Here is a 13245-nt window from a genome sequence, read left to right on the forward strand (position 1 = left end):
GCCAGCATAGAAGGCGGAAGCAGAAGTGACGTCACCGGTACAGGGCATGGAGTCCTGAACACCGGGTCCGTGGAGACTAGAAAGTGAGGCTACGCTACAGGCTTCTCACGGCCTGTGAGAAGGAGCTGTTGTTAGCAGCTGATGTTTTGGGAAGAACGATTTCTTGGCTTTTACTTGTCCTGTAAATGAGCAATATTTGTCCTAAAACCAGATCAGGATTTTTTCTGTGACCAAATTTGAGACATAATGACCTAAGCATTGTCTTTTCTCCACAGCTCTGAAGTGGTAGACAAGAAAATAGAAGAGTTTCTGGTTTGTTTTGGTGAAAAAATTAACAACTTGACTGATGAAGCTTTTGAAACACAGGTAAACTGGAATAGAGTTGCAGGGTCACCTAATGTGAAGAGTTTCTTAAAATGTACATTTTGTTTAGTCTGTTTAGTTATACTCACTTTAAGGTGAGTGTAAATGATTTCACAGCCCAATGGTTGGCCATCTTCAATTGTACACTGCACCTCTTACTCACCAACTTCTCTTGCACCACTGTTACCTAATCAATGTAATAATGAATAATGCAGATGATCAGATTAGCAAATATCAATGAACTGTCTGGAGGGTTTTTAGAGCATCACACATTTTGCTTTTACTCCTGGATAAGTTAACCACTTAAGCCCCAGAGGATTTGGCTGCTCAAAGACCAGGCCCTGTTTTGCGATTCGGCACTGCGTGATTGTAACTGACAATTGCGCGGTCGTGCGACACTGTACCCAAATTAAATTGATGTCCTTTTTTTCCCCCACAAACAGAGCTTTCTTTTGGTGGTATTTGATCACTTCTGCGATTTTTACTTTTTGCGTTCTAAACAAAAAAAGAGCAACAATTTTGAAAAAAATATTTTTCACATTTTTTTTTTATATGAAATACTCAAAAAAAATGTAAAAATCAAAAATTTTTAACATTTTAGGCCAATTCGTTTTCTGCTACATATTTTTGGTAAAAAAAAAATTGCAATAACCGTATTTTGATTGGTTTGCGCAAAAGTTATTGCGTTTACTAACTACGGGAAAGATTTATGTCATTTTTATTGTATTTTTTTAACGAGTAATGGTGGCGATCTGCGTTTTTTTTTTTGTGGGACAGCGACATTGCGGCGGACAGATCAGACCCTTGACTGACATTTTTGACACTTTTGGGGGTACCAGTGACATTACTACAGTAATCGGTGCTATACATATGCACTGTTACTGTAAAAATGACACTGGCAGGGAAGGGATTAACTTTATTAGTGATCAAGGGGTTAAGTGTGTCCCTAGGGGCGTAATTCTAACTATAGAGGGGCGTGGCTAGTGATGTAACCACAGAGACATACGATCCTGTATGATCTCTGCAGTTACACCAGGGAGAATGACAGGCGGCTTTGTTTACATTACCTGCCTGCCTTTCTCCCTCTGCATTGGGAGATCTCGGGTGACTGGCGGACATCTGAACCGCCGGTCACTCGCGCGGATATGTCAGGGAACGAGCGGGGGCGGGAGCGTGGCTCCGGCGGCGCGCACTCGCCCCCTAGAGGCTCTTAGGCGAGCAACTTAATACTACGCCACTTTGCCTGTACGGGGCTGACTGCCGCAGTAAATAGTTGTGCGGCGGTCGGCAAGTGGTTAAATGTAACCATATTGGTACACTTAGAGGCGCCTCTCTTCTCTTTTATACTCCGTTGTGACGTGACGCTACTTGTATATCAGGACATTGCTTGTTTATCAAGTCACAATTTAATATATTATTTTTCTTGTCTTGCAAAACACTCTCAAACCAAGTTACTCTCAATGATTTCACAACCTAAGGGTTGGCCATCTTCAATTGTACACTGCACCTCTTAGGCACCAACTTCTCTTGAATAATGCAGATGATCAGATCAGCAAATATCAAGGAACTGTCTGGAGGGTTTTTAGAGCATCAGACATTTTGCTTTACTCTGGATAAGTTAAACAAGTCCACGTATACCAGGATGTTTAAAAACAGGGGAGGGGAGTTTAAAACTCACTGGTACTGCTGAAATGCATTAGTGCAAATTAATAGGATTCTGCAAGTTTATAGGAGTGTACTGGCATGACTGATGGGTTTGTCCTGTAATACAACCCATTCAGTTTAAAATAGAAATTGGCAAAACATTTTTGTATAGATATAAAAAAAACACCCTTTTTTATTTTATAAATGATCACAATCCCTCTGTTCACAGCTGCATAATAGCTGGGGGAGGAGAAGCAGCTGCATACTGAGCTTCCCGGTGAATGGCTGTGCAGTGGGGGCATGTCAGGAAAAGTCTGATCATCATTATTGGAAATTAATACTGAGTTACCAGCAGAGAACTGGCCACACTGCTCTCCTGTTTAGAGTGGTCAGTTTTTATTAGGAAAGCAGAGAAACTGGCAGGAAAACCAGGGATTTCACTCAAAGGAAGCAATACAAAGAGAACAGGATACTTTTAATATAAGTGCATGGTACAGCAGACACATATCAGGAATATGAAGTGTTGGGGTAAAAAACACTTTGTCACTCAGCAATATAAAAAACAGAAACCTAGATACACATGGTTTTCCTTCTCATGCTACATGTATCCCAGTCCTTGCCTTGGTATGGTGATCAAGAACAAAAAAAAAAGCAAAGTGCAATGTATTACAGTTGTCTGATCCTTCTATGAGGTGGCTGCATTCTTTTTCCCCACTTTCTTTTATTTTTATCTGATGATGCTGACAGGAACACACTCCCTTTCCTAGGGTGTCAGCGCTCACTCATTGTACTGTCTATGGAGAATTAGCATTGTCACCCTAAGCTGCTCACTCCTGATTTGCACTACAGAACTCCCCTTTATCTCCATAACCTATAGAGTGGAGGTCTTCTGTAGCCCGATCATTGAGATATTAATGCAGCATTGTCTACTCACTGAAGAAAGTTAGAAGCTCATTGGATTTCTGGCCAGATTAACAGCTTTTTTTTTGTACTTATGGGAAAAATATAACGAAAAAAAATAATGCTAATCAGTTGCATTTTTAACAAAGCAGAATGGAGCAAGTAAGGGCTCTTTCACACGGAGCGGACCGCATTGCGATCCGCTCCGGCACTTTTTTTTTTTTTCACGGAGCGGTTGACATTTGTGTCATCTGCTCCGTATGTCCGCATATCATCCCATCCGTTTGCGGATGATATACGGACATAATGTATGTCTATGGGCATTGCGGATGACACCGCTGACATCCGATTTTGCTTCCTTTCCGTTTTTTGAACGAAGGAAAAATAGAGTTCTGTTCCGTTCCAAAAAACGGAACAGAACTGAAAGGAAGAAAATCGGATGTCAGCAGATGGTATTCCGCTGACATCCGCAATGCCATTGACTTACATTATGTCCGTAAATCATCCGCAAGAAAATAGGATGATTTGCGGACATACAGAGCGCCCGTGTGAAAGAGCCCTGAGAGTTGTCCTGCAGCAGTCTGCTCTTCAGGTGTCACAGCCTGTGTCTTGTGATGCCATATCGGTTGTCTTCTGGGTTCAGACAGCCTGGACCCTGATGAAGATGTTCAGCTGCACCCCTGGCCACCCTGTGTGTCCCCAGACATGTCATGCTCTAGGCAGGAATGTTAACGGGGGGTGGGCCGTTTTTTTTTTTTTTTCCTCCAAAAAGTAAAAAATAAATAAAAATCACACTACTTAGTGTTACTTGGGTGCCAAGGCATGGACGTAAAGTGTTATTGTGGAGGGAAGTGCTGCTTTTTAATGCCTCCTAAAATGCAGTGTGTCAGTAGAGGGCATTTGATTCATATGTTTGCACCGCAGTAAAATATGCCTGTGATTATTTTTTCTGCAGGAGCTACATGATGTATACAAAATAATTGTAAAATGTCACACTGAAATAGAGTCACGAGAGGCAGATGGATCATGTATGCTCTTACCCATCCCTGCCCTAGCAGAGCTTACATTTCACGGTCCCGGTCGCAGACATTCTGACACGCACACTATGGCCATTTAACCTACCTGTATGTTTCTGGGAGTAATATAGAGCACATGAAGGAAACCCAAACTTTGGAGCAACCTACAAACTCCATGTAGATGAGGCCCTTGGTAGGAATTTGAGCTGGATTCCCAGTACTACTTTGCATGCATAATAACCACTCTGACACTCTAACTTAAATAAAACATGATTGGTTGGTAAAGGCTTGTATTTTTCTTGACAGGTAAAGGCTTTGATAAAGCTGAAGGAGTGTGAAGACAGCCATCTTGGAGAGGAGGTGGACAGGAACTGGGGGGAAGTGCTGACTCAGCAGTATCTCTTTGACCGCCTGGAACATGAGGTATAGAAATGATTCCATAGCAATGAACAAAGAATGTGCTTCTGATCTGTCCTTATTATATTGTTCGCTGGTTTTGTATGGGCAGAACATTTTTTAATGGTTTCATTAAAAAAAAAAAACCCAACAAGCAGATGCTTGGAACTCCAGCCGAAAATCATGATTTCATGAATTTTTATTTTATGCCACACAAATGCCTACCAGAAAACAAGTGTCAATACTGTGCAAGACATTAGAGCATTGATGGAGTCATAAGGCTGGGCTTCCCTCTCTGTCTAAGCGCTGATATGCAAGGGAATGCAGATACTTATTCTAGGGGGTATTATATTAAATGACACTAAACTGAATTAAAACCCAAATAAAATTTCAGAAATCTATTTCTGGTGCATAAAAAGTGTGGCTAAAGTCTTGGAGTTTATTTTCTTTAGAAATCAGCCATATCTGCATAGAAAAGTTTGTCCTTTGCCAGAATACAGCAGAAAGGCATCCTTGCTGTGTGTGGAGGCAGCGGTCTCTCTGCAAAGGTCCACCATGTTCAAGGCTAGAGCAGTAATGTTACGGATCAGGGAATAAAGGCGCAGTTGGGGGGCACAGGCACCTAGCATTGCGGAAAGTTGTATACTGGCAAAACCGATGAGAGTCTGCAGCACTGGAACTGAACAAGCTGCCAGAAAAGTTGGTGCAATGAGCTCGTTTAGCGCAGGGCTCCTAACTTTAACATGTTCAGCTCTGTGATTGGTGCGTGGGAAAATTACCTTGAAAGTAAGCAGGTCCACAGCAGCAAAAAGACTGAATAAATATTTAGCAATCGTTTTTTTGAATCTTTCACCTTCAGTGAAATAAAAGCACTTTTAAGCAGATGGATGAAACTTTCTGTAACAACTTTTGTTGCATTTCAGATCGAGGCCTTGAAGACCTTTAAAAAGACAGACATGACAAGCTGCTTCCAGGAGCATCGGGGGTGTGACAAGAGGGTCCTAAGTGTACATGTGAGTCATCATTCTGTGTTTTTAAATGTTAATATCAATTCTACCCATCAGCTATGATTCAGTGCATTGTAGGGCTTGTATAGACAGGCTTTGGGCTTCTGTCGATGGCGTGTGTTTGAGACACTTCTGGGATCATTTTGAATTCATTGACCGGTGCTTTGACCTGCTTCAAGCTGGTTTTGCATTCCAATACACTTGAAAGGGAATGCTTAACCCACCTGAGGCAAATATTTAGACCCTTTGTGGTTTTCCTACCAACCAAGACTAGGAGTTGAGGATGCGATCATCTTCATGCTAAATCACGTGTGCACGCCTGGATAAGCCAGCAAGCAATGTGAGGGGCATGTTTTTTGATTTATCCAGTGCTTTTGATACTATCAGGCCAGATCTCTTGGTCAAGAAGCAGTGATACAGGTTGATGTTTGCATTGTGTCATGGATTGTAGATTACCTGGCTGGAAATCGAAGTACAGTGGGTACGGAAAGTATTCAGACCCCCTTAAATTTTTCACTCTTTGTTATATTGCAGCCATTTGCTAAAATCATTTAGGTTCATTCTTCTTCCTCATGAATGTACACATAGCACCCCATACTGACAGAAAAACACAGAATTGTTGACATTGTTGCAGATTTAATAAAAAAGAAAAACTGAAATATCACATGGTCCTAAGTATTCAGACCCTTTGCTCAGTATTTAGTAGAAGCCCCCTTTTGATCTAATACAGCCAGGAGTCTTTTTGGGAAAGATGCAACAAGTCTTTCACACCTGGATTTGGGGATCCTCTGCCATTCCTCCTCGCAGATCCTCTCCAGTTCTGTCAGGTTGGATGGTAAACGTTGGTGGACAGCCATTTTTAGGTCTCTCCAGAGATGCTCAATTGGGTTTAAGTCAGGGCTCTGGCTGGGCCATTCAAGAACAGTCACGGAGTTGTTGTGAAGCCACTCCTTCGTTATTTTAGCTGTGTGCTTAGGGTCATTGTCTTGTTGGAAGGTAAACCTTAGGCCCAGTCTGACGTCCAGAGCACTCTGGAGAAGGTTTCTGTCCAGGATATCCCTGTACTTGGCCGCATTCATCTTTCCCTCGATTGCAACCAGTCGTCCTGTCCCTGCAGCTGAAAAACACCACCATGCTTCACTGTTGGGACTGTATTGGACAGGTGATGAGCAGTGCCTGGTTTTCTCCACACATACCGCTTAGAATTAAGGCCAAAAAGTTCTATTTTGGTCTCATCAGACCAGAGAATCTTATTTCTCACCATCTTGGAGTCCTTCAGGTGTTTTTTAGCAAACTCCATGCGGGCTTTCATGTGTCTTACACTGAGGAGAGGCTTCCGTCGGGCCACTCTGCCATAAAGCCCCGACTGGTGGAGGGCTGCAGTGATGGTTGACTTTCTACAACTTTCTCCCATCTCCTGACTGCATCTCTGGAGCTCAGCCACAGTGATCTTTGGGTTCTTCTTTACCTCTCTCACCAAGGCTCTTCTCCCCCGATAGCTCAGTTTGGTCGGACGGCCAGCTCTAGGAAGGGTTCTTGTCGTCCCAAACGTCTTCCATTTGAGGATTATGGAGACCACTGTGCTCTTAGGAACCTTAAGTGCTGCAGAAATCTTTTTGTAACCTTGGCCAGATCTGTGCCTTGCCACAATTGTCTCTGAGCTCTTCAGGCAGTTCCTTTGACCTCATGATTCTCATTTGCTCTGACATGCATTGTGATCTGGAAGGTCTTATATAGACAGGTGTGTGGCTTTCCTAATCAAGTCCAATCAGTATAATCAAACACAGCTGGACTCAAATGAAGGTGTAGAACCATCTCAAGGATGATCAGAAGAAATGGAAAGCACCTGAGTTAAATATATGAGTGTCACAGCAAAGGGTCTGAATACTTGGGACCATGTGATATTTCAGTTTTTCTTTTTTAATAAATCTGCAACAATGTTTTTCTGTCAGTATGGGGTACTATGTGTACATTCATGAGGAAGAAGAATGAACCTAAATGATTTTAGCAAATGGCTGCAATATAACAAAGAGTGAAAAATTTAAGGGGGTCTGAATACTTTCCGTACCCACTGTATGTACGTTTACAAGGCTGTGTGTTGAATAGAATGGTAAGCAATTTTGGGGTTCCACAAGGGGACAGTTCTCTCTGCCTTTGCTTTTACAGTCTATATCCCTAATTTCAGCTACCAGAGTCTTGCCATCTTAAAAAGTTTACTGACAACTCTGTGGTAGTGGGATGTATCAGGGATGGGGAAAAGACTGAGTATAGGACTCTGGTGGAGAACGTTGTCACATGGTGTGAGGATAATCATCTGTATCTAAATGAGACTAAAGCCTCGTACACACGCATCGATTATGGGCCGGGAATTTTCGGCCAACGTCCGATCGGCTGAATTTCGGCTTGTTAGTATGATGCTTTCGACAACCGACTCCGACTTTTCGGCCGAATAAAATCTGGTGTGCAGGCTATAAAATTTTTGTTCACCGTCAACACAACGGCCGATTTTCCGTCAGTCAGTACAGATTTCGGCAGACAAAACATCTGATGAGCAATACTGGGCATGCTCAGAGAAGAAAAAACACACGGAAAGTAAACCAGCACATGACATCACTTCTGAAGTAGATTTTTGTTGGGCGAGAAAATTCGTGTGCAGTCTAGGCACATTCCATCCAACAAAACACAACTCTGGACAAAAGTCGGACGATCGGTCGGCTGATAATCGTTGCGTGTGTACGGGGCTTAAGACAAAGGAGCTGGTTGTGGATTTGAGAAGGAGTGGATGTAGTAGAGAGTTACAAGTATCTAGGGGTGCAAATAGATAATATGTTGGACTGGAGCAAGAACACCGAAGTGCTCTATAGGAAGTTCCAGAGCCACCTCTAATGTTTGAGACTGAGGTCTTTTAACCTCTGCCAGACGATGTTGAAGATGTTTTATGATTCTGATGTGGCCAGCACTCTCCTGTATGCGGTGACATGCTTGGGAAGTAGGTTTAGAGTAGCCAACACCAACAGTGTGAGATTGGAGGATGTTGTTCAAGATACATTCAATCTTGAACAACTCCTCCCACCCACTCCACAATATACTGATCAGTCTGAGGAGTATCTTCATTGATACATTGTTACAACAACGGTGCCCCTAGAGCAACACAGGAAATAATTTTTTTGCCTGTGGCCATCAAATGATCTAATTATTTTCTGTGAATGCTGGATGTAAAGATTTAATTAGGTTTACGACCCAGATTTTTATGTAGTTTTTTATAGTATGTTGGTTAATTATTATTTTGGGTAATGCTAGAAAAAGTGGTGTACTATTGCATTTAGGTAGTTCGATTTTCTGTTCTTTTTCAATCTGTGTTATTTATTCTATGTTTTATTTTAATACAATGGAATGGTTAGAGCAGTGGTTCTCAACTCCGGTCCTCAGGGCCCACTAACAGGTCAGGTTTGCCAGATAACTGAAATACATCCCAGGTGATATAATTTGCTGCTCAGGGATTGCAGTATTCTAGTCTGCTTCTCCACAAGGTAATGCTTACAATCTGGCCTGTTGGTGGGTCCTGAGAACAGGAGTAGAGAACCACTGGGTTAGATAGAGTATAGTTTTAGTTTTACTTGGTACGAATTGCTGTTATTGGTAATTTTATTGTGCCTTGTTCCGTTCATTATTGCGATCTTGTGTTGTCTTTGTTGAATGTAACTGTTTTTTAATAGTTTCCCTTTGGGCTCAAGGGCCGGTTCACATATATGCGATGCGGGAACCCTGCAAATCCACTGTGGGTTCCTTCATTGCACTCAACTCGCAGGCAGTTCACACTGCCATATGCGAATCGCTGGGGGTGTCAGTACAACGCTAACAACACCCCCAGATTTGTTTGCCTATCGCAGTGCGAACCGTCAATTCGGACATGTTGTATCGAATCACATAGGTGTGAACACCCATGCGATCCGCTTCTAGTGCGAACCAAAAAAAGGGTCCTGTGTGACTTGGGTCCGTTTGTGATGCAAATTCAGCCATACAATCTGTATGACTTGGGCCTTATAGGCTGAAACGCGTCAACTGATCTCATCAGCAGTTGTGTTCTGTGCTTCTTGAATAAGGATTTTTTATAAAAGCAACTACCGATGTGCGGATCATCTTTCTACATATACAATGTGTATGGCTGAATTTGCAATGCACAGACCTCTCATGTGATTTGCAGAGCAGTGCGCTGCGAATTACATGCAATGTCTGATATTGCATATGTGTGAACCAAGACTAATAAAGTATTCTAAAAAGCCCATCAGCACAGGTCCTTGGCAGTTTAAAGCAATCAGATAAAACAACACAGTAGTTGAGCAGTGTGGTGGGTTGATTGGCTTTGTCTTATTGCATCATTGTAACAATAGTCACCTCTTTTCTGACAGGTGGTTGGATTTGGTGAGAAGGAGACCGATTCTGTGCCTTCTCAAACACCAGCTGAAGAATCCGAATCTTCTTATGGCAACATTACCAGTCTCATCCTTCTTCCTCCTTCTCCGCTCATGGCAGACGCACTGCCAATCAGCGACATCCGTAGCTTTACCTCCACCTTAAAACTGTTACCATACCACAAGATCATCAAGTGAGAGATGGGACAAGAATGCCACTATTGAGTGATAAGATGTGTGCTTCTACCATCTACAAAGGGATTTCTAGAAAGTCTTGTGTAATAGTGTGTATTTCTGGTCCTCACTGTAGCATGGCCAGAATTGAAAGAAGAAGAAAAAAAAATGAAAAATGATGAGACTTTCTGTAGATATGCAGATTTTTAAACCTGGACATCTAATGCTGCTCTTATTCTCAGTGAACTTTTTGAGTACTAAATGATTTTACAAATCCTGGGCTTTGGATATACAGTACAAGAAAAATATGCACACCATTTATGGTGAAAAGTCCGCATTGAAGGTGTCTGAATGTGGAATTTGTGGTTTTTAGTAATCCAAGCTGCCAGCAATGCACACCATTCTTTGTTCAGACACCTTTCTGACTGTCAGTAAGATTTTGTCTCAAGCTTGAGCGAAGAGAAGAAGAATGGAATTGTAATAATTTAGGATTCCCATCACATTTATCTCCTGCACTGTGACACACAAAGCTGTGTTAAATCGGTAGATTAATGCTTTCTTCAATAAGGGCAACATTTTTATTTCTTAGAGAAGTTAGAAAATTGTCTGTTTCAGTGCTGGTGTTTTCCCTTTAGAGATTTTCCCTCACTTCCTGTGCCAGAGACATAGGAAGTGCGATGCCCAATGATAGGAGAAATACCATCTCTGACAGTTTACCAGGAGAGATTTGTACTTTACTCCTGTTCAAGTGCAACACTAAAATTTTAATTATCACAAGTTTTAAAGTAGGGACAAAGACAGCAGTTAAAGTAAACTTGACGTATGTTTTAAACTCTTTCCACTTTTAGCCAAATATAGAAAAAAAAAAATCCCTTTTTGTTTTTTTCCCACCCAAAGTGCCCTGTGCTTTATCAATGCAGGGCAATCCAACAGATTTATTTCAATCCCCCCTCCTCTGAAGCACATAACTTTTTGTGTGTAAGATTTGAGCCTCATACATATTGTAGCTACACAAACCTATGGTTCCTTCTATGGAAGAGCACTGGTGATTGGCTATCACAGACTGAATCACACCTCTTACTCCATACCTGGGTGTAGCAAGTATGTCCTCTCAGCAGCTGAATGGAGCGGCAGAGAAGAGTAGGAAAGGAGAGAGCAGCAGGTAAAGGACTTATTTATTGTTTTCCAATCCGCTATATAAATGATAAAAACAACCATGTGCATTTTTATTAAAATGGAATGCTGTGTACTGGAGTGTGATCGCTTTTCTGTGAACTGTACATGACATGGGATTTTACACTCCGCTCCATCCAGGCATCATTCATTTCTGCTGAAGACGCTTCTTAAAGCCACGTTTTGAAGAGTAGCAAGATTTGGATAAAAATAATCTGCATTTAGGGAAGGCTTTATTTATCTTTTTCCTGCAGTGACGGTCAGAGCTGTATTGAACCAATGCTGGTGCCACTTCCATACCGGCCCTATTCTGGCACTCCTCTCCTACATGTAAAAATCATAATTTTTATGCTAGAAAATTACTCGGAAACCCCCAAACATTGTTTTTTTTTTTTTTTTAGCAGAGACACTAGGGAATTAAATGGCGTTTGTTGCAACTTTTTATGTCACACGGTATTTGCACAGCAATTTTCTAATGCATTTTTTTTGGGGGGGAAAAACGGTTTCATGAATTAAAAAAAATAAACACTAAAGCTAGCCCCATTTTTTTGGTATAACTTGAAAGATGATGTTACGTCGAGTAACTAGATGCCTAACATGTCATGCTTTAAAATTTTGCACACTTGTGGAATGGCATCAAACTTCGGTACGTAAAAATCGCCATAGACAACGCTTTAAACCTTTTTACAGGTTAGCAGTTTGGAGTGAGAGGAGGTCTTGTTGTTCTCGCGCTAAAGTTCGCAGCAGTACCTCGCAGGTGGTTTGAATGCCATTTACACATCCGGGGACGAGGCCGCTTTAACCACTTTAAGACCAGAAAGATTTGCCCCCTTAATGACCAGGCCCCTATTTTGTGAATCGGCACTGCGTTACTTTAACGGACAATTGCGTGGTCGTGCAACGCTGTACCCAAACAACTGTACGATATTTTTTTTGCGCTATAAACAAAAAAAGAGCAACAATTTTGAAAAAAAAAAAACAAAACAATTTTTCACATTCTGCTATATGACATTCCCAAAAATTTAAATTTAACGTTTTAGGCCAATTTGTTTTTCTGCTACATATTTTTGGTAAAAATAATTGCAATAAGCGTATTTTGATTGGTTTGCGTAAAAATTATCGCATTTACTAACTACGGGAAAGATTTGTCATTTTTTTTATTTTACTATTAATGGTGGCGATCTGCAATTTTTTGCAGGACTGCAGCACCCCTAACTGATATTTGACACTTTTGGGGGACCAGTGACATTACTACAGTAATCAGTGCTAAAAATATGCACTGTTACTGTAATAATGACACTGGCAGGGAAGGGGTTAATACTGTGGGTGATCAAGGTTAAATGTATGCCTCATGCTTACTAATGTGGAGGGGAGAAGAATGGGGTTCTGTGACAGACACAGATCGCAGTTTCAGCTATGCTGATCCCTTCCTGTCTGTCACTGAGAAGATCCGCCTGCTTTGTTTACCTAAGCAGGCAGGTCTTCCACCGCTTCCCCAACGATCAGGGAGAGAAGACGGCAATTGGAGCTGCTCCTCCCCCGGCCGGACTCAGCGGGAGTCCAGTGACTTAGGTCTACGTCGCTGGACCCAGGGGAGCTGACCTGCCTCAGTAATATTACTGTTGGTGGTTGGCAAGTGGTTAATGCATTCCATGCATTAAGATTAAAAAAAAAAAAACACCAGTGTGCAGGAGCCCCTCTAATACTTTACCTGAGTCAGTCTTTATCCAGCAATGTTGTAGGAGTGTCTCAGCTGACTGGGACACCCGCTCCCTATTGGCTAAAACGGCAGCAGCAGCACGAATGGCTCCCGCTGCTGTAAAGCAAAATCATTCAGCCAATCAGGAGAGAGGGGGTGGGGCTGGGTCAGAGTTCCATGTCTGAATGGACATAGGGAGCTTTGACTATACTCTGGTGCCCCCCATCCCCATAGCAAGCTGCTTGCTGTGGGGGTACTCAACAGGAGGAACCTGAGAAGAGGAGGATCCGAGCCTATCTGCAAAACCAACTGCACAGAGCAGGTAAACCTAGGATGTTATTGAAGGGGGAAAAAAAATGGGTCTTTTGACTTACTGATGTTCTTTGATGTATACAGCTCCTGATCATCATAACCATTGGGATATACTGCCCCCTACAGGAGTAGGACACTAGGCAGAAAGA

The 13245-nt window shown here is 42.1% G+C and overlaps 1 protein-coding gene across 1 annotated transcript in view; it reads left to right on the plus strand.

The window, feature by feature from the left end:
* Nucleotides 1-10221, plus strand: part of NRDC (nardilysin convertase) — an 88905-nt gene extending 78684 nt beyond the window's left edge. The window contains exons 28-31 of the mRNA XM_082265914.1: nucleotides 276-366; nucleotides 4230-4346; nucleotides 5243-5332; nucleotides 9736-10221. Of these exons, the coding sequence (XP_082122040.1) occupies nucleotides 276-366; nucleotides 4230-4346; nucleotides 5243-5332; nucleotides 9736-9936 (499 nt within the window). The 3' untranslated portion in view covers nucleotides 9937-10221. The remainder of the gene's footprint in view (nucleotides 1-275; nucleotides 367-4229; nucleotides 4347-5242; nucleotides 5333-9735) is intronic.
* Nucleotides 10222-13245: the final 3024 nt, after the last annotated feature.

This window comes from Pelophylax lessonae (assembly GCF_965119305.1).
Source record: "Pelophylax lessonae genome assembly, chromosome: 8".
Lineage (NCBI taxonomy): Eukaryota > Metazoa > Chordata > Amphibia > Anura > Ranidae > Pelophylax > Pelophylax lessonae.